At 31.2% G+C, this 27,988-nt stretch overlaps 8 protein-coding genes and 1 pseudogene across 9 annotated transcripts, besides 8 other annotated features; 5 read left to right on the top strand and 4 right to left on the bottom strand.

Moving 5' to 3' along the window:
- Positions 1–658: part of a mobile genetic element that runs on past the window's edge.
- Positions 659–1,624: 966 nt separating this feature from the next.
- Positions 1,625–2,674, bottom strand: TVAGG3_0911270 (RNA-binding domain, RBD family-containing protein; the record flags this gene model as incomplete). Its single annotated transcript, XM_001311035.1, has 1 exon — positions 1,638–2,669. The coding sequence occupies one exon, from the start codon at positions 2,667–2,669 to the stop codon at positions 1,638–1,640; it is 1,032 nt and encodes a 343-aa protein (XP_001311036.1).
- Positions 2,675–2,680: 6 nt separating this feature from the next.
- Positions 2,681–2,742: a mobile genetic element.
- A 763-nt stretch (positions 2,743–3,505) lies between these two features.
- Positions 3,506–4,546: a mobile genetic element.
- A 105-nt stretch (positions 4,547–4,651) lies between these two features.
- Positions 4,652–4,690: a mobile genetic element.
- Positions 4,691–5,314: 624 nt separating this feature from the next.
- Positions 5,315–5,398: a mobile genetic element.
- Positions 5,399–5,462: 64 nt separating this feature from the next.
- TVAGG3_0911320 (histone deacetylation) lies at positions 5,463–7,810 on the top strand (the record flags this gene model as incomplete). The annotated part of the gene is made up of 1 exon (XM_001311034.1): positions 5,476–7,704. One exon carries the CDS (start codon positions 5,476–5,478, stop codon positions 7,702–7,704), a length of 2,229 nt encoding a protein of 742 aa, XP_001311035.1.
- A 1,335-nt stretch (positions 7,811–9,145) lies between these two features.
- TVAGG3_0911330 (uncharacterized protein) lies at positions 9,146–10,717 on the bottom strand (the record flags this gene model as incomplete). Its single annotated transcript, XM_001311033.1, has 1 exon — positions 9,369–10,631. One exon carries the CDS (start codon positions 10,629–10,631, stop codon positions 9,369–9,371), a length of 1,263 nt encoding a protein of 420 aa, XP_001311034.1.
- Positions 10,718–10,915: 198 nt separating this feature from the next.
- Positions 10,916–12,984, bottom strand: TVAGG3_0911340 (uncharacterized protein; the record flags this gene model as incomplete). Its single annotated transcript, XM_001311032.2, has 1 exon — positions 11,137–11,562. One exon carries the CDS (start codon positions 11,560–11,562, stop codon positions 11,137–11,139), a length of 426 nt encoding a protein of 141 aa, XP_001311033.1.
- A 455-nt stretch (positions 12,985–13,439) lies between these two features.
- On the top strand, positions 13,440–15,942 carry TVAGG3_0911350 (adaptor complex subunit beta family member family; the record flags this gene model as incomplete). Its single annotated transcript, XM_001311031.2, has 1 exon — positions 13,446–15,935. One exon carries the CDS (start codon positions 13,446–13,448, stop codon positions 15,933–15,935), a length of 2,490 nt encoding a protein of 829 aa, XP_001311032.1.
- Positions 15,943–15,964: 22 nt separating this feature from the next.
- Positions 15,965–16,987: a mobile genetic element.
- A 280-nt stretch (positions 16,988–17,267) lies between these two features.
- Positions 17,268–17,559: a mobile genetic element.
- Positions 17,560–18,441: 882 nt separating this feature from the next.
- Positions 18,442–27,988: part of a mobile genetic element that runs on past the window's edge.
- TVAGG3_0911390 lies at positions 19,575–23,117 on the top strand (annotated as a pseudogene). Its single transcript has one exon. A coding segment is annotated over exon 1 (3,543 nt).
- On the top strand, positions 24,345–24,776 carry TVAGG3_0911400 (uncharacterized protein; the record flags this gene model as incomplete). The annotated part of the gene is made up of 1 exon (XM_051251814.1): positions 24,345–24,776. The coding sequence occupies one exon, from the start codon at positions 24,345–24,347 to the stop codon at positions 24,774–24,776; it is 432 nt and encodes a 143-aa protein (XP_051077388.1).
- On the top strand, positions 24,796–25,068 carry TVAGG3_0911410 (uncharacterized protein; the record flags this gene model as incomplete). Its single annotated transcript, XM_001311030.1, has 1 exon — positions 24,796–25,068. The coding sequence occupies one exon, from the start codon at positions 24,796–24,798 to the stop codon at positions 25,066–25,068; it is 273 nt and encodes a 90-aa protein (XP_001311031.1).
- Positions 25,654–27,978, bottom strand: TVAGG3_0911420 (uncharacterized protein; the record flags this gene model as incomplete). The annotated part of the gene is made up of 1 exon (XM_051251815.1): positions 25,654–27,978. One exon carries the CDS (start codon positions 27,976–27,978, stop codon positions 25,654–25,656), a length of 2,325 nt encoding a protein of 774 aa, XP_051077389.1.

A 27,988-nucleotide genomic window follows, 5' to 3' on the forward strand; every position in this document is an offset into this window, starting at 1 on the left:
TAGAAAAGAGGTTAGAAAAGAGGTTATATCTAACCTTCTACCCTAAAATATATTTTTGGTGTAAATTTCATGAAAATTCAAGAGGGTAGAAAAGAGGTTAGAAAAGAGGTTATATCTAACCTTCTACCCTAAAATATATTTTTGTCTGATTTACACTCATTTACGATGAAGAAGTCTCAACAAAACATTTACGAAGAAGAAGTCTTGACAAAACATTTACGAAGAAGAAGTCTTGACAAAACATTTACGAAGAAGAAGTCTTGACAAAACATTTACGAAGAAGTCTTGACAAAACATTTACGAAGAAGTCTTGACAAATTCAAGAGGGTAGAAAGGAGGTTAGAAAAGAGGTTATATCTAACCTTCTACCCTAAAATATATTTTTGTCTGATTTACACTCATTGACGATGAAGAAGTCTCAACAAAACATTTACGAAGAAGAAGTCTTGACAAAACATTTACGAAGAAGAAGTCTTGACAAAACATGAAAACATATATAATTTGTGAAAAGTGAAACATTATATAATGTTTTCGACCAAGAAGACTAACAATTTTCCGAATAAAAACTTCATTTATACTAAACATCTTCAGGGCTAGAAGGCACGAAGTGCCTGGAAGCCCCACTACCTTTTTTTTTTTTTTTTTTTTTTTTTTTTTTTTTTATTGGTATCTGGAATCAGCCTCAGCCTTGAACCAATTCATTTAATTTGACACTTGAGTGTCAAAAAAATGCTCATTTCAGATGGGGGGATACCCAAAACTACCAGATTAACCATTTTTTGAGGGGAAATAACCGTTAGCGAGGGACATTATATTCAATTCTGGATTAGAATGATAATAATCAAAACATGAAAATTTGTTTCCATTATATTCAATTCTGGATTAGAATGATAATAATCACATGGAGCAAATCCAATGGTCAAAGATCGAGAAGGAGAAACCGCACTTGACTATGCCCAAGAATGTGGCAACAATGATATATTAAATCTTTTTATTCCATTTCAAAAGAAAAATAACAATAAAAAATGAATGATAAATAAAAATTCTTATGTAAATACTTGGTTCCAAATAAATAGTTTGTTTTCAATGCAGAATTAACCCAATTATATTAGAACAATTTGATTATTTCACAAACTTTTGATTCCTAAAATACCTTGCATTACATCATAAAATTGGAATTATATGATTAGCCTATTATATATATATTATTATGCTTCTTTGTTGCCGCCAAGGGTATTTTCCGGACACTCTATGTTGAAAGAAATCCTTGGCATAAAAAAATTCCTTGGGATTTTTAGGTTCGGTAATGTGATTGAAAATAAATAAGATAGAATTAAAATTCGAATGTTACATCGGAATAACTACCTTGAATCTGTATTTGTAATAACAAGCTGAACATTTTATCTCAAATTTTAACTTTTGCAAATCAAGATGAATAAACTCTTTTTCATTCATAAATTTTATAGATATTCACTCAGTATTGGGGCAAAAAACGATAGGGAGACTTTACGTAAGATAATTGGTTTAATAAAATTTGAAATCTCTCATGTACAATAAAGTGTTTTTTAGAATGTAAGTTTTAATAAGTTAATACTAAGTATTTTTATCATTAGTTAAGGAAAAGTATTAAAAAAAAATTAATTTTTATTCGATAAAAATTCTCTGAAAATTTCATTACAAGCATTAAGCCTTTCTTCTGGATTTTTAGCGTTCTTCAAATGGAAGGTGATTAATTCGTGTGTTTGTTCACCATTAAATTTGCAAAGTTGTTCAAAAAGAGAAATACCGTTTTTAAGTCTTGGATATGTATCATTGTACAATTGTATGAAAAATGCATTAAGGTCACCAATGATACCTATTCTTGTAAAATAATTTTTCAGAAATTGCTCGTAATTGAAATTTTCGGATTTAATCTTCTTTAAATATGTTGGGTTATCAGTTAATAGTGATTCAAACTCTTTGAAGTGAAAGTTGGAAGTATCTTGTAAATCGTTGATTGCTTGTGGGTCAACGTGAATGCATACATCAAGAACATGCCCTTTAACAGTAACAGGACCACTTTGAAGCAAATTTCGAACAATCGCCTGATCATCGTATTTAATAATGCATTTTCCATCTTCAAGTTTAATTTTTAAGATACCACTTGAAGAGAACTTCTCACGTATATCGTTCTTTTTAATATCAGGTGGAACGTTGTCAATGAAAATCTTGTATTGCATGTCATAAATGGCCTGATTAAGTTTTAACTCATCTTGCGTGACAAAATTATACTTTCTCCTCTCTGTTTGATCGTTTAAAAATGAATTACGAGAATTTTCGCTGTCAAATAAAATTAAATACTTTTTTTTCTTATTCAGTATCCAAATAACATCATCGCGCTTTAAATACTCCTTAACTTTGTTAAAAGGAATCTTCCCATCGTTGTTTAGTATGATTGCAATTCGCGAATAGTCAATGCATGGCTGAATGAAGATATCTTTAAATTTACGTACTGCTTCTTGCCTTAGATTTTCGAATTTTAAAGAATGTTTTAGAGTTAGATTAATTTTCCCTTCTTTGCGTTCAATATTTGAAATTTCGCAGTTCTCAAAGATAGATTTTAAACCTGCCTCAGTAATATTTTGAGGAACTTTCGAAATAGTAACTTTGGTTTCGTACCTTAGAGACATCTTTCTTTAGGGAAGTAAAAAGCGGTAAATTTACGTGGCAGAAATGTAAACTGTAAGATTTCAATGTAAAAATTTAAAACTTTGAGTTTTGTGAATTTTGATAATAATCAGGAGTCAGTACCTCTCAGACTTTTTTTTCAAATAAAATTTCTTTGTTGTCATTTTGACAAAAAGTGACGCTGGGCAAATTTGTCACTGCCCCAGAATTTTTTTTTTAAAAAAAGTGAATTTGAGAAAGAATGCAGATATTAGATCCATAGTTAGTCTGCACTTTATAGATCCTCGAAAAGTGGTAACATCCTTCTTTTTTTCCTAAACTTGAAATCATATTCTTCTTGGCTGTCATTCAGGAAATCAAAGAAATGATTGGTATAGCTTCTTCATTAGAATTTCAAAATGCAAACTTTCTCACAATTTCATCGAATAGGAATTGGAATTCTCTAGCATAGAATTATTTTTGATTCAAGTTTACTTGAGAATTTCACTTTTCCGACAGTTTTGGGTCGCTTCACTCTCCTTAAAAAAAAGTCTCGCAGATTATATATATATATATTTACTTGTTATGGCCGCACATACGGCTGTCTGACTTTTATTCAAATTTTATTTATTATTAGAATGTACTCAATATTAAATTCTTCGTTTTATTTTTGTAAAAAAATTCCAAATTCAAGATAAAAAATAAAAAAGTATCATTATTTTAATAAAATTCATGAATAATTAGCTGTTGATGACTATCCAAATTCCTTAAAATCTTTCTGTTCGAATAAATTGTTTCGATTTCCAAAAAATCTTAATTCTCATAATCTCTTTACTACAAAATGATTTAAAACGTTTAAGGGTGCACACGAGAGGATCATGTAAACTTCAGAATTTAGAACCTTATTTTTAGGCATTATCTTGGCTACCTATTTAGGCTCGAAAAGCAAAAAATATCAAAAAATACAACTTGACTCCATTATGACCTTTTCATGGAGGTAGTTTTTATCCGCTAGTATTTTCCCTTTGAATCTCTTTACAATTCGAAATCAAATTCAAATCTCAGTAGAAGAAAGGAAGAATCGACTTACTACGGTTGTAATACGAATAAATACATATATTTAATTATTTTTATTTACATAATAATTGTTTGAAGCTCATATTCCATCAAATTTTTAAATAAAAACATTAAAATGTTAAAAATGTTCATATATTTTAATAGGGTTTTGGCACTTTATTGAGGAATTACTACATACATAGTCGAACTGAACTTGATATTTTGAAATTTAAATTATTTATCAAAATTAAAATTTAACTTGAAATTTATAATTACTTAGTCATATTTTGCATAATTCTAAGTAGATTTTGTAAAAAATCAAGAAAGAAAAATTTTAACGTGCTTTATTTTTTCTTTTTTATAATAATACATATTATTATATAATTAACATATTCATAATGTTTCACCCTTTCAAAAATATAATCCTCCTCCTCTCAAATAAACGTACATACGGGTGGCCTCTTTTTTCAAAAAATTAAAATTTGAAATTTTGGGCTCAAATATTAGAGATTTTTTCAACCTTCAACGATATATGTTGTCTATATCAGACCTCCTTTATTTTTGATACTTAACATTGTTCCTAAATCTAACCGTTAAGGCTGTTCTGAAAATATTTTTTTTTTCGAAAAAATTCGAAAAAAATTTTTAAAATTCAAAAATCCCTTAATTCCTGAGGATTTTGGAAAAAAGTTTTTACATGAACATGTATATATTATATGAAGTATATTGATAAGGTAAAAATCAAATTTTATTGCATATTCATCGAGAAAATAAACTAACGAATCCCTCAAAATTGAGAGGGTAATCCTCCTCCTCTCAAATAAACGTACATACGGGTGCACCCTTAAAAAAAGTAACAAAGATAACATTTTGTCAAAATTGGAAATAATCGTCCAAGTCCATCTTCCCGACTATTTATTAGTCCATATAATTGATGCTTATATATACGAAAAAGGTACATTCACTATTTTTGACAAAATTTTAAATTCTTTTTGAGAAGGGAAAAAGATTTTCGCGTCACTTTTCTCCCTCTCAAAAAATTTAATTTTAAAAAAGCTAATTTTGATATTTAACAGCATCTGCATCCTCGATGCCGCTTAAGTTTTTTATTAATAAGGAACTTTTCTTTTTTGATGATTGAAATTTGGCTCATTCGGGATGAACAAGCTGAAGCCCTAGCGGGCTTCAGCATTTTCTTCTTTGAAATGGGTTTGGTAGGGTAGGAGGGCTCGGAAATAGGAAAATTGTGAAAATGGATATAAATCATCTGTAAAATCTCGAAATAGATGAAGAATAGGGGACTCTATCATTTGGCCAGATTAGTCTCGTTTCTACAAAGATCAACGAATTTCTTCCGGTGAAAAAGTTTGTTGAGTTAGGCTGCCATGAAAAAGTAAAAATAAACTTTTGAAAAAATTGTGAGATCGGCAAATTTGTTTCGAGTCTTTAGATGCTGTTAAATTATAAAATTTAGCTTTTTTAATTAAATTTTATTTGAGAGGAAAAAACGTAACGTGAAAATTCTTTTTTCCCTTCTCTAAAAAGAATCAAAATTTTCGCGCTGACTTTTTATGTAAATTGAGCTTCGCTCAATTTACAAAAAAGTCACGCGAAAATTTGTAATTTTCATGGGGCTGTAAATCTTATAATAACTAGATGAATAAGGCATGGATCCCAGTATGATGTGTATCATTATTGCGAAATAGAGTTCGAAAACTAATTTTGATTATTTTCTGGGAATAATACACCGATAAAAGAGATTTTTTTTGTCAAATGGATTCTTCACTATTATCTTTTATCTCAGATATCCAATTACAATTAAAAAACAAACAACGAAGTGATGCAATCCTTAGAACATTATGCTTATATGCTGAGAAAAAAATACCAAGATCCACTTGTTTAACAATAGTTTTTTCATTATTACGATCTCATGCTGCTTTAACTCAAAAATTTGCTGCCATCGTCGAAGAAATACCACCACCATTATCCCGTTCTGGTTGTTTAACTGATGATCCATATTTAATCACAGCAATTGAATACGAATTATGGCCAAATGCATTGAAGCAATTTCTACTAAGAATTCGTGATGTAATGCTTCGTCGTGGCAACTTATTAGACGCATTTGTCTTTTTAGAACATGTAAAACCTACATCAGGTCCATTTTGGCTTTTATGGGAACTATTCAAGCCAATTTCACAGACAAACCACTTTATGCAACTCATCTACGATGGCTGTGTCAAACTTTCATACATTCCTCCATATTTGAAAACTGATATTCCACCTTCTCAAGCAGATTTAAACCCATCCGCTATTACACATCAAAAAATTGTCGATTCTGAAGTCGTTTGTACATATCCAAGTGACATTTGGCAGCCATTTAACCCAATCGGACGAAAAAAGATCGGATCATACGGATTACTACCTCCAGAGAAGGTTGATTGCACCTGCAGTGGTCGTAGAGTCAGCGAATACTGCGCTTGCAATGATCGCTGGGCCATTTCCGCCGCTGGATTAGATTGCAATTTCAAATTTGTCCAAAAGAACCAATACGAAGACCGCATCTACGACAATGAAGACGAGCGTGTCCAAATGGATGTAGCAATCACCAGAATGAGGTCATCAATTCTTAGATTAACCTCATTAAAAACCGCAATTTTAGATCCACGCATTAAAATCGATACATCATCATTTCCACAGTGCAACCTTACTCCTCTTGACTTCCTCACCCTTGAAGACATCTACGGCCCTACGAATCTCGATTCCGTTCTCTTCGCGATGACGCAAAATCCCGTGAAAATGCTGGATACAGTCATCGAAAGAACTTCCGAGAAAATGAACGATTTGAGTGAATTTCGGAGACAAAAAGAGCCAGAATACCATGAATTCAACAAGCGGAACATCAAGAAATCCCTTGATAAGAAGAACGAGCCAGTGAATCAGACACATCAAACTAATGTTTCCGTGAAAGAAGAAGATCCTTTCGAAACATTGAAAGAAGGGAAAGAAAGGACATTTTCTTTTGATCTCGAGCACGTAACAGTTGTCAACGAGATTATTAACAGATGCTGCAGGTTCTCCATGCAACACATGCAAGCAGATGTTGCTCCGACATTGATTTCGAGATTTTTAATGGTTTTTCTCGGTTTCCAAGAAAAATCGAATTCTAATACTGTTTTTAGTCTTATTCCGACATCTTGTGATGGTGATGACTTGGAAACACATTACATGACAATACCTCTTTATAAGATGTTGTTTTATTACTGGCAACTCACTGAAACTGTTTCATTTATTTTAAGGGAATCATTTTTAATAACGAACAATTCCAGTTCAGAAAATTCTGAAGAAATAAAAAACATCATCAAACCACAAGGAATTAAAGTTGCTGCAATGCTTGGCTATATATCAAACAATAACATTGCTAATGTTAATTCTTCCGTTGTCAAGGAAACATTGATAGAATTGATCCCTAACTATTATTCCAATCAAAAACACGTCAATTCTCTTGAATCCAATTTTGAAATTCCTTCGCAAAGTCCTCTGCCAAATTTGGATTCAATAAGAAAGTGTTTGATGAGTTTCATGAAAGCCGCACAGTCAGTGGCAATGAATACTCCTTCGCTGGAAATTGTTGAGGCAACACAAGTCTCTGATAAAATTGTTTACAGAGCAATGTGTTTGGCAGCGGTTTCTGGTTTAGGTCATTTCAGATGTAAATTGAATTCTGATGATGAAAAAGTGACAGTGACGATAAAGGGATATTTACCGAAATGTCTTAAACAGAGCAAGACAGTGAGAGTGTACGTGAAGAATAAGAACTGCGTCCAGAAGATAGACAGAAATGATATAAACGCACACCAAGAAACGTTTAAGAATTTGGTAATTCAAAAAAGAGGAAAAATGAAAGTCAGAAACGTTTTGAACGAATTGTGCTTCAGAATGGACTACGATGGTTTGCAGTTCAAAAACTCTGGTGCTGACTTCATTAGACCTGAACAGAAATAACTTATTTTTATTTTGTTTATTATAAATTTTTTTTGTTATACAAAAAAAAAATAATTAGAAAATTATTTGAGAGCTGAAGTCTCTTATATAGGAGCATAAGTTGTATTTGAGTTGGTAAACTAACTTTTTGTATCACAGAATCATTCATAGAGCAAATTTGCTTTCTGAAATTATATCATATAACTTTGGAGAATTGTATATTCATATTGAAATATATCATCTTTGATGATGAATGACATCTCCTGTTTTCCAAATGTATTCATATTCGCAATGCAATGTTTAATAAGGACTTCAATCATATTAGCTCAGGAAGTTACACATACCGCATTCTGACATCCTCTCAATTTTTTGACACACAAGATTTATATTCCATTTTTCTATGATAAAAAGTTAAAATTTTTGGTCGGGAAAAAGTTATTATAAATTATCATATAGTACTTCATATGGCTGTAATGCACAAAAATAAATTGATATAATGTGAGCATGTAAAAAAGTTGTATTTGCCCTCTTAACTCAATTTTAAACATCGTAATCAACGAGAATTGAAAATACTAATTGTAAGTCATAAATGCGAATATTACTTCAATTCATTGCATGATATGCGAGTTTTAATATTAATTTAAATGCAATAATGAAAGATTCTGCCATGGTTAAACAAAGCGTGTGGGCAATTTTAACGACATTTTTTAACGCGATACGAGCGTAAGTCCATAGAATGTGTTTTGAGGGAAACTATAAAAATCCAAAATAGAGGTAAGTGCGCCATTATTACCTGCGAAGTTACATGGAATAAATCGAAGAGTAAGTACAAGATGATCTTGCATCTTTCCAAGTAAATGAAATTTATTAAAATTAAGATGATAATATTCATTTATAGTATGTGTATGATGTTTTTTCAAAATTTCTTCAAATAAAATGCAGAGAGAGGGTCAAAGTTGCTATTTGTCACTTTTCCACAAGTTGCTATAGTTGATCTCATTCACTGAGGTGAGAGACGCATCTAGTGTAATGGGATAAACAATGGGATTGCTGCTCTAAGTCCTAGGTTCGAGACACATTGGCTTCATTTTTCTCTTTTTTATTGACGTAAACTATTCAATTTTTGTGTTCTCCATTCAAATTTCAGAATTTTTTTTGCAGATTTCACGCTACATTCGAAGTTACCTTTTGTAACAACCACCACTGCCTACGAAAGACGAAAGTGTGTCACGATTTCACCCGGAAATCCGACGGTTGTTTAAGAGTAAGCACTTTTGGTCGTATATTAATTTAACTAATATGAATTTGGATTGTGCTTTCCTTATTGATGTAATGATATTTTCACTAATAAAAAATGAAATATACACAAGAAAAAAATTATTCAAAAATTATCATTGCATTTTATTTGAAGAAATTTTGAAAAAACATCATACACATACTATAAATGAATATTATCATCTTAATTTTAATAAATTTCATTTACTTGGAAAGATGCAAGATCATCTTGTACTTACTCTTCGATTTATTCCATGTAACTTCGCAGGTAATAATGGCGCACTTACCTCTATTTTGGATTTTTATAGTTTCCCTCAAAACACATTCTATGGACTTACGCTCGTATCGCGTTAAAAAATGTCGTTAAAATTGAACCGCGCCTTAAACAAAACAAAAAGAAATTCTTTTATTTATAAACTTTGTTCAAGTTTAATATCATTAATTGCTTTATCAAGTTCTTCTATACTTTCTATTAATGAATCATCAGCATCTTCGATAATATCATCAAAACACTCTTCGATATTGCCAAAGAAAGTCAGAGATTGGCTGATTTCTTCTGAACCATAAGTTTGCCTTAATTTGTCAGTTACTAAATTTATAATTCTTTCTAAAACTTGATAATTTTCATAATAATGAAAAATCTCATTGAAAATAGGTAAAACACTGATGCAATCTACAATGCTATACTCTACTAACTTGATCAGAAGTTTAATTGCGTATTGTTTATCATCAAACTTTCCATCAACAGATAATTCTTTAATCATTTCAATTTCTTCATCAGTTATGATCTTTCTAGCTCTACTCGGACAGTGTTTAACTAAATAGTACTTAATTTTAAGATCTACATCAATTTGATGGAATTTTGTCATAAAAAAATTGAAACTATCATCATTTGATCCGTATATAACTATTTTTATGAGAGAATTCAGGATTTCGTGGCATTCGTCATTTTCATCATTTACAAACTCGTCAAAGATGTTTAATGTGGCAATTTCATTGGTAAATTGAAGATCATAAAGTGTACAGAAGAAAATTCCATATAATGATGGATATCTGTTTGTTTCAAGCATTTGGATAAAAAATTGTTCAAATTCTTTGAAATTTCGAGGATTTGTTTTAAAGCTTTCAACCAAGAACCATACAATATCATCTAATCTCTCTTGATATGCTAAATTCATAATGGAATTTTCATCAAATTCGAAATTATTTTTCGAAATAATGGCAGCTAAAAGATAAAAACTATTGTATAAATATGCAATTGACCTTTCAAGTATGATATCAAATAGCAATTTTCTTTTTTCCTCCGATAAAATATCGAAATCTAAATTACCTATTAAATACATTAAAACAAGTATATCAATGATATGCATGAACATTTTGTCACTTGAAGTTTGAATATGATCTAATAAGAAAAAGAGGAGATCATTTCTGTCAATAATTTCGGAAATTTCGTATTTCTGAGTGCTGTCACCACTATACGCACACTCAACATACATTTTCAAATACAATAATGGCTTCTCTAGTGACTCATCTGTTTCATCAACTTGAGAAATTAACTCTAACAGATTTCCTTCTTCAAATTTTGTTGGTTCTTCGCCTTTATGAGATATTTCCAAAAACTTTCTAGGAGAAAATGGTAAATCAACTGATTTGTAATCCTCAGAAATAGACATTCATTTCAATGATGTCAAAAAAGTGCCACAGCCAAAATTTTTACAAAATATGTCAAGAATTGGGCAATTAAACAATGAAACTGGATGTGATTTTCATGAAATTAGGCAAATTGATGTATGCATATACTCTATATAAGCATCATTTAGTATCAGAAAGTTTACAAATGTATATTTTCTGGCAAACAGAGCCTCAGAAATTTAATTTTCGCTCTTTTTTTTGTTGACAAATTTATAAATACCCATGTCATAATTCTTTTCTCTTTGAATAAAATAAATAGAGAATCAATATTTATATTGATTTTTAAGTCATTGTTTGACAATTTTCAAGTTTGTAATCGTTTTTCTAGAAAAATTCTCAAAATCTTCCGCTCAAATTGTTTTTTATAATATAAGACAGATAAAAATATCATAACTTCGATATGAATGACTGAGAAAAAAATTGGAAAAAATTAGCTTTTTCAGCTGTAAATTTTTGATAGTGTATTGTTTTACGAAGGTAAGATAGTCATGGTTGCGCATCTTTTTTGGCATCTTGCTTAACTTTAAATTCTCGAACAATCTTATTGAGCTGATCTTTCCCAAGATCGGTAACGAACATGATCCCTGTTTTATCCTGAATGACCCAACCGAGTTGCACGTATTGATTTATTAATTCAACGATGGAATAATTCTTAAAGAATGCATCTCTTTCTTGCTTTGTCATATTTGGCTTACGATGCTGAACGGGAGGCATTGAAGGCGCTTCGTACCATTGAACAATAAGTTTACCAGCTTCAAGGAACCACCATTTTTGAAAATTTGCGAATTTACTGGCGTTGGCAGGGTTATGAGACATAACAGGACATTCAAGTAACTTATTCCTGTAAAGATGGATAGCTAGAAACTGAACAAAAGCTTGACGTGGTACATCGCGCACTGAATACTCAGTCATCCCATTGTCACTTTTTTAAAAGTGTCTTTTTTAATTGCCCAACTGTAGTTCCTTCGAATATGACTTGATATTCATGAAATAATTTCATTTAAACTATTTTGAAAGTTGAACTTCCATTCACTTGTTAAATCCTGTTTAATGTGAATGCCGCTACCATTAGGTTGGTTTCCCAATGATCAGTGAGATGGCAGTGAATTTAGTCTTTGTTTTGATGTTACCTAATTTTTAACAAATGCCAAATGTTTTTTTAAAATATCTAGAATCTTGTACCTAGATATCATTCTTGGAGTATCAGTCTCTGCCATGAACAAACCATGGACTAGATAGGTATGCAAGTTGGAAAAATGCGAACCAGTTTTCTGTATACTGGAAGTATCCGAGAATCAATTTCAAAGAAATAATAACTTTATTATATACCCTACTAATATATACAAATATATTTCAATATCATTAATATCTTTACTACAAATGAAGTTATGAGGTGTCACCTCACTTTCCGGCACCATTAACAACAATAAAAAAAATTATTTCAAAATAATTGTCAAAGTCCTTCAAACTGCCGATTATTTACGGGTAGTAGCTGGCCTAAGAGGTGTGACTAAGCCACAGAATTAACATGACCTCACCTATAACCTCAATAATATTCATTTCAAAAGGTTATATATAAACGTTTCAATAATTATTAAAAAAAATAAAGATATTACATCCAACCCAATCATATCAATCCTTTCAGATCTAGGGTTTAATCTTGTAATAATAAGATAATCTTCCTTGTATTTATATTTAAACTCTTCTGGATCTAATGAGATAAATTTTTCAATTGTAATTTCGATATTTCTATCAACTTCTTTAAAGAACATATTTTCCAATATTAGATGTAATCTGAATAATCTTAAGAATATATAGAAATATTGACCCATTTTGCTTGCCAAAAAAATAATTATTTTTGAATTTTTTTTGTTAAAGCAAACTATTAGTGTATTAGGTTTGTCTTCAACAAGTTCAATAAAATTATAAAATCTATGAGCTTTATATTGAATTTCTTGATAAAATTCATCAAAACATTCTTTTGCTATATCATTTAATATATATTTTTCCTTCAATTGATAAATAATTGTTTCCCTTTCTTTATGTGAAATATGTAATGTGCCGGTTTGCCATGATCCATAGTTAAAATTATACCTTTCACAATATTTGTCAGAATAATGTCCCTCCCAATCAATGGTTCTCGCCTTTACAAAATAAGATATCATTGGTTCCTGTGAAAGGAATGAACTAACAAATTTTTTATTATTAATATTGCATATCATCGTGAAGAAAAATTTTTTTGAAGCATAAGCGGTTAAAAAAACTATTGTGGCAGTAATACAATAGGGTAGCAAAAGGAAGTCCATTATATAATGTCGATCTATTAGTTTAGAGGGTTTGTTTCAATCTATAAATTTTCCAAGTACTCAAAAAATTGAGGGGAAATAACGTCGAAATACAAAAAACGCTGTTCACTGAAGAGTGACCTTGACCTTATTTTTACTATCTAATTAGGGTCCCTGTTTGGGGGGAAAAATTGTTCTCTAACACAATTTTAATTACAATTTTTGTGGCCTCCTCCAATGGAGCTCTCCGCAGGAACTATGGGCCACAGTAGGGCCATATATTTTACCTCCATCGTGCCATGTATAGTTACAAATATTACAACTCAAAAATCAGGATTTCAATTTTTCTCGAAATTTAGCCATCAGTATACACCTGTCCGGCAAGCTTAAGAATGTTTATCTTTATCCTTTGGCTAAGATGATTTTTGTTTTTATCGGCGCCGCACGCCGGTAGAGAGAATTGATAAAAATATAAAAATAATTTCAAAAGTGACAAAATAATATAAAAAAATGTCACGCATGCAGCAAGCAGGCGAAATTCAGGAGATGACAATGAAACTAGCCTCTCCTGAACAAAAAGACCGTGATTTTGCATTTCAGAGACTTGTAGCTCTTGAAGCACAAAACGTTGAATGCAGATCAGCTTTTCCCAACATTTCAGGCTACAGAACATCTGATCCGAAACAAGAAATCAAAGTTCGTCGTTTCATAGGCATATACGCAGAACGCTATGTCGAAGTTCAGCCACAACTTGCAGATATTACAGTTCAACTGTTAATGAGTGAGTTCGAGAAGCCAGATCCACAAATGAAGGGTGTTGTCGTTCGCCAAATCGGCCGCCTCATCAATGAAGCAAATATCGATCGCTTAATTCCAATTGTAATGAGAGCTTGCTCTTCTGATGATCCATATGTTAGAAAATCGGCTGCTCTTTCTATTTTATCTATCCACCAGGCGCGTGCTTCATTCATTGACAAATTCAAACTTGGCGCTCAATTAAAGAGATTAGTTGAGGATTCTAACCCCAACGTAGCAGCTAACGCTATTTCCGCACTCTTAGAAATCAATCAAAGCCGCGACCAGCCACTTTTCGAGCCATCTTTCTCAACAATCAACAACTTACTCGCATCAATCGATCAAACAACAGAATGGGCTCAAGTTCAGATCTTAGATTACACATGCAACTTCAGACCAGATAATGCCAATGATGCTCGTGGCATTATCTCTCGTGTTTCTACAAGATTATCACATGCAAATGCAGCTGTCATTCTTTCTGCCATTCGCTGCTGCTTGCAGATGAACCTTTACATCGATGACCCATCTAAGGTCAGAGAAACCCTCACAAGAGTTGCCCTTCCACTTGTTACTTTACTCAATAACACAGCTCCAGTTCAGTACGCTGCCATTAAGTCAATTCTCATTCTTCTTCAACACTACAGACGTCTCTTCTCATCCGAGGTCTCCATCTTCTTCTGCAAGTTCGATGATCCATCTTACATCAAATTAGCCAAGCTCGATGTCATCCTTACACTCTGCAGTGCTCAAAACGTCGGTAAAGTACTTGAAGAACTCTTCGATTACGCTCAACAAGCTGATGTTGATTTCGTCCGCAAATCTATTGCAGCAATCGGCAAAATCGCCATTACATTCGAAGCTGCCGCCTCATCCTGTGTCGACAAGATCGTTGCTCTCGTTGACAACAAGATCGAATTTGTTGTCCAAGAATGCATCGTCGTTGCCGCCGACATTTTCAGGAGATATCCAAACCAGTACCTCGGCATTCTCGCCAACATCTGCGGTGCTCTTGGTGCCAAGCTCGACGACCACCGCGCAAAGGCCGCCATGGTCTGGATCATTGGCGAATACGCCGACAGAATTGGCAACGCAGGCGATCTCTTGGATGCACACTTCCTTGATGACTTCCTTGAAGACACACCTGATGTACAACTTGCCATTCTCACAGCCGTATTCAAGTACTTCTTAGTCAACCAGGAAGACGGACAAGACATGTTCCAGCAGGTCATTACAATGGCTACATCGCAAGTAGACAACCCATCAATCAGAGACAGAGCGTTCCAGTACTACTGGCTCATTTCTGAGTGCCCAGATTACGCACAGCAAGTCATCATGCCAGAGCAGAAGCCTCTCATCAAGACAGAGCTTTACTCATGCGATGCAGATCTCGTCAAATCTCTCATTCCTTTGGTTGGAACATTGTCAGTTTTGTACAACAAGAAGCCACAGGAATTCGTCGACAACGTAAAGATCATGAGTCTCGCCAGCCTTGGAGGAGAAGGCGGACTTGCAGAAGGAATGGATCTCCCAGTTGTTGTCGATGGAAAGTCATCGAATTCCCTCGAAGTCAGAGCCGCTTTGGTACAGATCGGAAAGGACAGCCAGATCGCTATGAGAATCACAAACTACAACGAGAACGCTGACCAAATCAAGGATATCGCGTTCAACAAGAACATCTTCGGTTACGCACCAGAGAAATCCGGATTCCCGAAGGATTTGCCATCACAGAAATCAATTTCTGTCACTGTTGCAATCACATACGATGCAAATTACGCACAGGGAGCGCAGACATCATCAAACTTAGATGTTGCCATTCTCACAAACGCTCCTTCTCCAATCATCTTCCACGTTCCAATGAAACTCGAAACAATCTTGGTTACAGACCAGGAAGGTGGAAAGTTCTCAAGAGAAGAGTTCGTCAAGTTCTGGCAATCACTTCCTCCATCAACAGAACTCACAACAAATGTCGAGAACGCAAGAGTCGACTCAATCCCTGTTGCAAAGAACCAGTTCAACTCAAAGAGATTGTATTTCAACGCAAAGAAAGATAACACAGCTTACTTCTCAGGAAAGACATCTAAAGGTGTCGAATTGGTTGTTTTCTTGTCTTTCAATGATGGTGGAAGAGTTCAGGCTGGTATCAGAATGCAGGATAACGTTTTGGCTCCTCTTATCCTTGAATTGGTTAAGAACGTCATTCAGTAAACAATTTTTATTCATTTTCTCATAATTAAGGGTGCACCCGCATGTACGTTTATTTGAGAGTAGGAGGATTACCCTCTCAATTTTGAACGCTTCGTTAGCGCAATATCTCGATGAATATTGTATTATAATTGAATTTGCCCATACCAATATATCTGATACAATATCCTTAAGTTTTACTAAAAAGAATTTTTTAAAATCCCTGCAGATTCGGGGATTTTTTAATTTTTTGATTTTTTTCGCAAATTTTTCGAAAAACAAAGTATTTTCAGAAGAGCCTTAACGGCTAAGTTTTATGTTTAATGTTGAGTATCAAAAAGAATGGGCGTCTGATATAGTCATCATATATCCCAGAAGCAAATAAAAATTCTGACTTTTTAAGCATAAAAAAATGAAATTTTATTTTTTGCAAAAAACAGGCCCCCTGGATGTACGTTTATTTGAGAGGAGGAGGATTAAATTTTTGAAAGCAGTAAAATTTGTAAATATTCTAGTTATATAATAATATGTATTATTTTAAAAAATAAAAAATTAAAGCACGTTAAAATTTTTTTTGATGAATTTTTACAAAAGCTACTTAGGATTATGCAAAATATAGTAATTAAACATAAATTTCAAATCAGATTTTACTTATGATAAATATTTTAAATTTCCGAAAATTAAGTTCAGATCGACTCGATACGTTGTAATTACTAAATAAGGTGCCAAAAACCTATTAAACAGTATCAAAACTATCAAGATTGTAATGTTTTTGAAGAAAAATTTATAGAATTATGAACTTCAAACAGATATTATGTAAATAAAAATAATATAATGGATTTGTTTATTCGTATAATAGCAGCAATAAGTCGATTATTCACTTCTACTTCTGAGATTTGAATTTAATTTCGACAGAAAAAGAGATTCAAGAGGAAAATACTAGGGAATACAAACTGCCACCATGACAGGATTATTATGGAGCCAAGTTGTACTTTTTGATATTTTTAGGTACCAAGTAATTGCTTAAAAATTAAGGTTCTAAATTCTGAAGTTTACATGATCCTCCCGGGCGCACCCTTAAATAATTTTTATTTCATTTCGTCGTGATTTCTCTCTCTCTCTTTCTTTGGATATTGATCCTACTTCAACATTAAGTATATAAAATCAAATCGAAATTGTACTATCAAAAATTCATTACTATAGCTCCCTAACTAGTAAATTTTTTGGTTTTGTTCTTCTGAAATTTGCATTTTTCCATGATTGAAAGAAATTAAACCCCAATAGTTAATATTCAAAATTAACTGCAGAAAAATCAGATTTCTTATGTTCCACATTAGATTCATTTTTTGAAAAATGAAAGGTACATTCACTATTTTTGACAAAATTTTAAATTTTCATGGGGTTGTAAATCTTATAATAACTAGATGAATAAGGAATAAATCCCAGTATGATGTGCATCATTATATTAAACACTATATGTAAGGCTGGTGATTCTATTAACACTTATGAAGATCTATAGTATTTGAGCAGATAAATTTGATAATTTCCAAAACTCTTATATTTCAAAATTAAAGTGTGCAAAAGCATTTAAATGAGAGCAAAAAGAGAATGATGCTGCTAAAACTAGGTGTTAAATTCCAATTATTTCAGTAGTAGATGAGTGCGGGTTTAGTGACTTTTTTTGTTTCATCTATATATAGACGATGCATTAAAATATATTTATTTATAAATCATTAAAAAATTAACACTAATTTTAAAATAATTTATTTTTTTATCTTTTATAAAAGAAACTATATATAGATGATGTCAGATATTCCGCGATTAATTAAACATTGTTTAAATCCTGAATGGGTTAAACTTCAATTTAAAAATGAAGATTGTGAATTATTAAATGAATATGAAAGCCAAAATAAGCTAATGAGGTATAAATATAATGATAAAGAATATTTAATTTCATGGAATCAATGGAGTCATAATCAAAGACCTCATAAACGGGAAGAAGAAATTGAAAATAATGAAATGGAAATCATTGATGACATTAAAGAGGATGGAATTCCTAAATTTTGTAGAAAAACCTTTAGAACTAAGTTAGGAGCATATAAACGTAGAGTATTAAATCCTGAATATCTTAAACATCAATTTAAAAAGGAAGACTGCGAATTATTAAACGCTAATGAATATGAAAATGCTAAATCAAAACTGAGATATAAATATATTGGAAGTGATGAAAGGTGTAAAGATAAAGATAAAGTTTATACAGTTTCATATAATAACTGGCACACGTTAGGGATAAGAAAACATTTAGGAGATTATGGGAAATGTTCTGAATTCTTCAAATCTAGTATGTATGAGAGAGTAAAAGAAATCAGATATAATTATCATTCATGAATGAAAGATTCACTACCATAATGAAATAAAAAAAATAAAAAAATAAACTTTAAAAATTCATGTCTTACATTTTTTGAATAATTTATTTTTTTAATTCGTATGAAAATGAGTGTCAAGACTAACGACGTTAAAAAATTAGGATTCACAAACGAGGAAATAAAGGATATATTAGAGGAGGCGAGTTATGAAGTTAATAAATATTATTTAAGAAATTGTCAAAAATTCGCGGAGTTATTAAATGATTTAGATTATGATGGAAAAATGAATAAAGATGATGTTATAAATTTCTTATATCCCACATCTGAAGAAGAAAAACCTAAAGAACCTGATGTTTTCCCTGAATATTATGAAGAACGGATTAAAGATGATGAATATGATGAAATTGAAAGACTGGAAAAAATAAGAGATGAAATAGATGAAAAAATTAAGGAATTAAGAGAAGTTGAAAAATATAATGAGAATGAAGTAGAGGGTTTAATGAATATCCAGCTTCAGAATCAGAAGTTCAAAAATCTCATGAAGAAAGATATAAAAATTACTTTTTGGAATCTACTAAAAATTTATTAGATGGTGAAATAGATGAAACACTTTCAGAAGAAGGTACAAAATTTATTCATAAACATAAGTTACAATTTATTGACGATGGAGATTATCCATGTATATTACTTTCACCTCCTCTTGATTCTGAAAAATTCAAAAAAGCACTGAAAAATGTAACATATGCAACAAATACGATTAAGAAAGAAGACCATGATATTTACACAAATTATTATTTAAATAAATGTACAGGTGTTGATAAAGTTTTGATTTGTTAGATAAAAATATCAAAAGAAACAATTGGTACATATAAAATTTTATGCGATTGTGGTTTCATTATTGAAGATACTAATAATGTTTCATATGAAAGAACAGCACCGAAGGAAGACGAAGTTGAAAGGTCTATACCATTCGTTATTAAGAATATAAAAGATATGAAAACTTATAAACATTATATTTATTCATTTATTTCAGAAAAAATGGAAGCAAACCCATAAAACATCATCTCATCATTTTATAGCTATTCATACATTCCTTTTCAAAGTTGTGAAATTAAATAAGACAGGAATTAGATTTAATGTATCAGGGTACGCATTCTTGAGTAAATTAAAATGTATTCGTCACGTCGCAGATGATAAAAATTTATGTGTTCTTAATTCATTTTATGGACTTTAGCCCTGGACTTTAAAAAAATAAACTTTATTTTTATTTATTTTTTAATTTTTTATTCTTACATAAATGAACAAAAACGGAACAGCTAAAATGAATGATAATCAAATAAGAGCCGAAGGTAGAAGGTTATTTAAACGCTTCTATAACATTCCTGATGGTGTTAATCCTAAAACTCGTAGAAGTTATTTAAATGAAGCCATAGATGCATATGAAGGATTTGACATTTCATCAGAAAGTGAGAGGTTAGCAAGAATGTTAAACGTTAATATTGATTTTTATTATTGTGACCCTCAACCAGAAGACGTAGACATAAATAAGGTAGACTTTCCATTAGTGGAATCAATAATGATAGATCCAGAATTTGAAACAGTAAATATTTTATTAACACAGAGTCCATGTGGAAAACTTCACGCTGACAGAATAACAGACGTTGAAGCACTCACCGGCTATAAAGTTTGCCCCTTTTGCAAAGAAGAAGTTTATTCTATCCGTGATGACCAGAAAGGAAAAACCAAAGAAGATTTTTAAAACATTGTGAGAAATGTAAAGAAAATAATGGAAGATTAATTCAAGACGTTCAATTGCAAAACACACAACAACCATATGCACCACATATCACGAAACAGAAGATATATCAATGGCTATTAGCTCACAATTTGCAGGAATATTATAAACCAACAAGATATTATATTACTTTTGACTTCGAAACATTAGAGACTAAAGAAGAACTTCAACTTTCTGAATGTGCAACTTTGAACGCTTACTTAAAACCATTTATGGTATCATCAACTGTCAAAATAAAGCCGCAAACGGACTCTTTGAGTCCTGAAGGTCTTTCAGACCGAAGCGGCGAGGTCGTAGACCGTGATAAAACATTTACGAGGAATTTTTGCTTAACATCAAGTGATTCGTTCATCTCTGATTGGATTGAATTTTTATTTTCAACCTGTTCATTAGTTGCTAAATCAAATATTGAACAATATGAAGAATTAATGAAGCCGCAAACGGACCAAACGGCGGGGACTTTGTCCCATACATTAAATGAAAAACAGAAGGAAGCATTTAAAGAACTTCTAGATGAGGAATTCAATAAAGTGAATATCATAGGTTTTAATTCGGGAAAGTTTGATTTAAATTTAATTCTTCGTGATTTAAACACTGCAAAATGGAAAATAAAATCAATGCTGGGTTCTTCTTCTCAATTTAAGCAAATCATTGTAAAGAAAACAAACTGTCCATATGAATTAAGATTTATTGACATCAGAAATTATATAGCGGGTGGAACATTAGACCAATTCACTCAAGATTTCGGAAACAATAAATCACGTGTTAAATCCTTTTTCCCTTATCAATTCATCACATGGGAGAATTACGAAGATGAATTATATAAAGTGGAACCATTCACTCAAGATTCATTTTATTCAGCATTAACTCAAGAAACAATATCCGATTCAGATTATCAAATATATCTCAATGATGCTAAAAATTTTGAGAATAGATTAGAATATTTTATTCATTATTGCAATAAAGACGTTGAAATTATGATTGACCCAATTGATAAAATTATTGAAGAAACATTTGTTTATAAAATTGACATGCTTCATAATCTTTCTTTATCATCGAATGCATCAATGATTCGTTACGCGTTAGCATATAAGAACTTCAATCCTAACGAAACATATCCAGAAGAAGAAAATGTGGAATCAAGTTTTGAATTAACGAAAAAAGTATTGGAAATATAAAATTGAATCATATAAGAAACAAGATGAAAAAGCAGAAAGGGATACTAAAAACAATGTTTCAATGGATGACTATCAATACTATCACGATTTAATCCTTTCATCTAAATGCAAAATGTGTGGTAAAGCGTTTACATATGCTAATAAACCAACATTAGATAGAATCGATAATGAAAAAACCACATACCAAAGAAAATTGTCAGTTAATGTGTTGTTATTGCAATGTCGTAAAATCAAATAAAGATGAAGATGTTCAACGTTTAAGAATCAATTTAAGAAATTATGCATTAAAAATAATTTACCAATGACTCTAGATTCAGTTGAAGCTTATCACATCCTCCGTAATGGAATTACTGGTGGTTTATCAAATGTTCAACATAGAGTAAATCTTAAAGGAATCACGCACATTAATAAACTTTCATATAATCCAGAAACTAAAACTGTATCAAATGAGGACACTTCCAACATTATGACTCATTTCGTTGGTGTTGACTTTAATTCATTATATCCTTCATCATTTTCATCTAATCCTCATGATTTCATTCAATATACTGACCATAAAATGTATATGCCGGGAAGATTGAATGGTGTTATCATTTGTGATACAGCAACAAAGAAAGCAAAAGCATTGGGAATAATTAAGAAGAAAAATACTTTATTCGTGGCTGAAGTAAAGGGTCACATTGATGAAAAATACATTAATGATTACATAAACTTTTTACCGATAATAAGAAACTTAGATATTATCACAGATGAAAAAACAATTGGCAGTTTTATGTATAATTACATGAAATCAAACAATCTACCAGTTGACCAGAAACAGAGAAAATTAACTCAGTTAGCATCAACACACAACCAATATCAACCATTTTCTTCTTATTATCTTTGGTATCTAATAGACAGATTTCATTTTATCATTGATGATATTCAATCAATTTTAACATTTACTAAAAACACTTGTTTTAATGAATTTGCGAACGAATTTATGAATGAAAGACAAAAGGCTGAATTAGAAGGAAATAAAGGAAAAAGTTTATTTTGCAAGATTTCACTTAATGGATCATATGGTTACGATGCAATGAATACACAAAATTACGCAAAGACTAAAATAATGAATGCACAGAAGGCACGCGTTGCATGTATGTCAAATAAGTTTAAAAACATAAGAGAAATAGGTGAAGATACGTATCAAGTGATGCTTAAAGATAGATTTTATAGATGTGATACATGTTTACAAGAGGCATTCTTCACTTTAGATAGTGCTAAATACTGGTATTTGGTTTTCATTTATGATTTTATGTATAAATGCATGGATGTTAATCGTTTTCATTTCATTGAAGGTGATACTGATTCATCTTATTGGGCTATTGCTGGCGACCCAAATCTTCCTAACACTCAAGCATTTCAAGCAATTGTAACCGATAAAAAATTTTATGATAAAAACATTTACAAATTCGCACCTTTTGATTTCTTTTGTTTTAATGAGAAATTTAAACCTAAATTAAAGAATAAAGCTGAAGAAAAAGCACATGAGAAGAAGTTATTGGGTTTAGCAATTGAGAAACAAGGTGATAACATGGTTGCTTTATGTCCTAAGTGTTATACTTCATTCAACGGTTCAATTGATGGGAGTGATTTTAAAAAGATTGCACAAAAAATGAAGGGTGTTAGTTTACGACAAAATAAACAATTAACACCTAAAAATTATTTGGATATAATAAATGATAAAGTGATATTTGATGGTCAGAATATTAATTTACAACTTAAAAACGGGTCAATGACTCGCTTAACAATCGGTAAGACTGCATTAACAGGAGCACACACTAAGGCTGTATGTTGTGAAAATGGATGTTGTATGCCATTTATTTAATACAATTTAAAATTTTATTTTTAATAAAATGCCACAGAAGAGACAAAAGGAACCGTTAATGATGGTTTTGATACTATGATTCAAAGAGGTGGGCACCCTTAAAACATTTATTTTATTTTTATATAAATGAATAGCGTAGATTTAAAAATTTTGATTGATGATTTAGTACTTAATCAAAATTTTCTTGATTATTACGATTTAAAAGCATATCTCCAAAAATAATAAAAATATAACGGGTGATGATATGGAATATTATTATCCATATTATAAAAATGCAGTTTTGAAATATCATGATAAAATAATTTCTAAAATTAAAGACAAAATTAAAATAATGAATATACAAAGGAAAAAACTAAATCACAACTTAAACAGTTGAAAGATTTCAAAAATAAAGTATTAACAGAAGAAGATATTGATGAATTATATAAATTATATAATCCTGAGCCGCAAAAGCAAAAGGAGCAAAAACAAAAGGTGCAAAACACCCAGGTCCTTCAGACCATAAATGATGCACAAGCTTTAATTTATGATTCATTAGTTAAACCATATTCAGCCCGACTTTTAAATGAAGATCAACTTTTGGAATTCATCCTTCAACATAAACTCGAAGCGGGAAAGTATATTAAACCTTTATATACAGCATATTTAAAACAAATGAATAGAATACATCCAGAATTAATGAAGGAAGGAATGAATTCCAAAACTTCATCATCCAAAATCAAAGCAGATAAAATTAAACCACTTGCAACACCAAAACCTCCAACGACAGTACCACCTCCTCCTTCAGTTAATCCTTCATCATTCACTTTATTATATCCATTTCAAACATTAAAGAAGCAAAAAGATTTTAAAAAGGATTTCAAAATATTAAATAAACCAATTGACCCAAAAATTCAACCGTTAAAGGAAAAATTTAGTCGCCCTTCATTTGCACCATATCCATATTCATACGAAATCGATCATTTAGAATATTCAAGAGGAAACGTTACTTATTTATTTGCCATTAACATTAACACCAGATATTTATATTGCATTCCGGTGAAAGGGAAAACAGAACAGGAAACAAGAAGAGCTATTCAATACTTACTAGATCATGAAAGAGTAGATAATATAAGGGGTGATGGTGATAAAGGATTTCAGGCAGCTATGACTCATTATTTCCCACAAATTAATTTTTACTTCTCATCCTCTCCATATACATTTCATAATAAAATAGTTGATGTGGTAATGAGAACTCTTAGAGATGCGTTAGGGGTTAACGGTCAGATATACTGGGATGGAAATCATGACTCCATCATACAACAGTTAGTATATTATTACAATAATACATGGCATAGAACAATAAACATGAAACCAGTGGAAATGAAAAATGATATTTCAAAAGAATGGGAATATATTAGAAAGCAAATGGAAAGGTTGAATGATGTTAAACGTGAACAAATTAATTCAGGGCTCATGAATTTTAAACAAGGAAATAAAGTTTTGATTCATCTCGATTATGGAAAAACTGATAAATTAATGACAAAAAGAAGACGAAGATTTGACACAATAGCTGAATTTGTTAGATATATTAACGGCAATGCATTAGTTGAAGTTGACAATAAATTAATAGAAATTCCGATTTATTTTATTACTCCATTATATTTAAATAATATTTAATTTTTTTATTTCGTAAGAAATGAGTGACAACGAAGCATCCAAGAGTCCAGACAATGAATATAAAAAGAAACTAAACAGAATTAAATCAAAAATATGCTATTACAAAAAGAAGTCGCAATGCGGTGGGGTTGAAAACGATAAAGAGAGGAAAGAAATAATCGAAAAATTAGAAACTTATCGTTCAATCCTTAAACTGAGTGAAGCAAAAATAAAAGAATTTAATAGAATAAATAAATTGATTGGAAGAGATGAATTTAATAAAGATGAATTTTTAAACTCTATCCAAATTTAATTTTTATTCCTCTTCGACAACATCTCTCTTTCCATCATTACTGCATAACCACATTTTCTCAATTTTAGTGGTTTGTTATTTTTAACATGTTCTTGCATCATTTTTATCATTTCCTCCCTTGTTATGATTCGTGGTAAATTTTGAGCTTGTGGGGTATTCATTTATGATAAAAATAAAAATTTAAATTATGCCGTTTGCTCTTTTGGAGCTCAGGACTTTCAGTCCGTTCTAAAGTTTGAGACAACAGTCACTGTGTGACGAGACCTGAAGGTCATGACATTTTGACAACAGTTCAGGAGGAAGGTAGTTATTAATTATTTTTGAATAACCGAAGGTGCTACCATGCTACCATGTGCTACCAGGTCATTTAACTTCTCTGAAAAAGTGTGACAACACGACATTTTGACAACAACACAGGAGGAAGGTAGTTATTAATTATTTTTGAATAACCGAAGGTGCTACCATGCTACCATGTGCTACCAGGTCATTTAACTTCTCTGAAAAAGTGTGACAACACGACATTTTGACAACACAGCAGGATTAATGCAAAAATAAATTCAAATCATACTTTATAAAGCTAGACCTTTAGGTCTCGCCGCTTAGCGGCTCATTTACAGGTATTTCATCATCAGTAAATGATTCCTCATTATCGTTTGGTTCAACCTGTTTATATAATCCTTTCATTTCTTCTTTCAAAACATAATACCATGTTTGTTTACCGTCTATTCTTCTATGTTTCCTATCACATTTATCCTTAATACTCATTTGAAAGTTTTTGTCTTTCATGACTGATGGTTTGCAGAATAGAGCATTTTCACACGTCATACCTGCACACAATTCATCATAATGTGTATTTATCCATACATCTAAAGGATTTGATGATAATTCAATTAAATCTTGTTTGGCTTCAGTCATCGGTATGATTCGTACATTAAATGATGAAAGGTCGTAATTGAAAAAATATGTTAGTAAATTATCATAAAATTCCTTTGTGCATGAATCCATTAAATTCTTGAAGTAATCAAATTGACCCTTGAATTTACCATTAACCCTTAAAACTACGTATCTTCTGTCTCCAACTTCAATTTTGACAGGGTAGACGTTGTTAGTTACGAAAATGAAGTTTGCAACGTTCTGAGCTGTTCTTCTGGGTTGATTCTTTTCATTAATTCTAATCTCATTATCCGTAATAATTGATTTCAAAGCGTTGAAGTTTGCGAGTCTGTCTTCACCAACATTCTTGAGTTCATTAAGTACAAGAAACATTTTATTTTCAACTACTGAATTGAAATTACCCGTTAGCTCACTTATTTCGGTAATGTTTTTACATGAATAACCAGCGAGAAGTTCAGAAATAATGTCTGTAAATCTGTTTTTACCTGTTCCCTGAAGTCCTTTCAAAATAATTGCTGTTTCATTCTTGATTCCGGGATGTTGAATCATTGATGCAATCCAGCCGAGAAGGTATTTATACACTTCATCGTTATTATCACAAATGGCTTCTTTAATGAAATTCATAAACATCTCAATTTTTGAGTAATCTGGTTTTTCGAGAACGTTGTATTTATAACCTTGAAACGTTGAGAAAACATCTGGAGAATCAGATTTAAAGCAAACACCCTTAACGGTTAATGAAGACAATTGATTTAGTAGTACATCCCATGCTGTTATGGTTTTACCTTCTTCTTTAAATAATTTAATCATTTTGAGTGACTCTTTCATGTTTGACTGAAGAACAAATGATATTTGATTCATTTTGTCGTGGATATTATAGTCCTTTTGAATGAAATATTTATTTCCACAATCTACAAAACGGATTACACGTGATAAATCCTCAATTACTTCAGAACTGTTTTTATACTGATGATTTTCAGCCTTGCGTCTAATATCTGTTATCAAAAACGAGTCATCAAGTTTGATATCAAATGTTATTTTTGGCTTACGTAACAAAGGTAAAACATATTCATCATAATATTCCTTTTGATATAGTTTTAGAATCTTCACTAAAACAAATGGAGAAGTCATTAAATGTGCATATCTACTACGTGCTTTTTCAAAATTACTTTTTGCATTTTCTGTTAAACTGCAGAAGTTATAAACGTTATCGTATGCTTCATTAATTAAATGATCCGGTAACGAATTAATAGCTTGAAACAGTGTGAATAATGTAACTTCTTTTTCTAAATTCATGTTTCCACCGTCATTATGTACTTCAAAATCACAGATGCCATCAACTATGCTCTGAGCAAGTTTATCGTCAATGTTTACATCTTTGTTTTCATTCATGATAGTCTTTATTTCTTCGTTCTTCTGTTCAACTCTTACCTTAATATTCAAATCATTTAATATATCATTCACTGTTCTAGTTATGGTCGAGTCGTAACTTCCACGAATGAATGAGTATGTTTTGATTGGTTCTGTTGCATTCTTGCGAACTCTTGAATCAGCCATAACCACTAAAGAACGCTTTGAATCATCCATAGAAGTCATGATATCAATATCATAATCATTGCAGGAATAACATTTAATCATTCTGTTCGAGGTTGAATAAAAGAAATTAGTGTTGCAATAAATGTGAAGACCTCCTGAAGCGGTTTTAACGATAACATCTTTATCCGAAAGTTTTGATAAAATGTCTTTTCTAACTGTTTCTTTAAGTTCATCATTGTATGATTTATTGATATCAACATCTATAATCGTTAAATTTGAAATTTTATTTACTAATAAAGCCATACCAGTTTTCCTTCCTTTTCCTCCATCATGTTTGAGGTAGTTATGTAAATCAATCCTGTTTTCACCAATTCTTTCGTTGAGGGTTTTAGTTTCTGCCACAACTAATTCCTCAGCTAATGAATCAATAACTTTTTCATCAGAAACGATATAGTTGCTGTTGTTGTTTGTTGCTGTCATTTATATAGGA

The sequence above is a fragment of the Trichomonas vaginalis genome, chromosome I, assembly GCF_026262505.1.
Source record: "Trichomonas vaginalis G3 chromosome I, whole genome shotgun sequence".
NCBI classification, from domain to species: Eukaryota; Parabasalia; order Trichomonadida; family Trichomonadidae; genus Trichomonas; species Trichomonas vaginalis.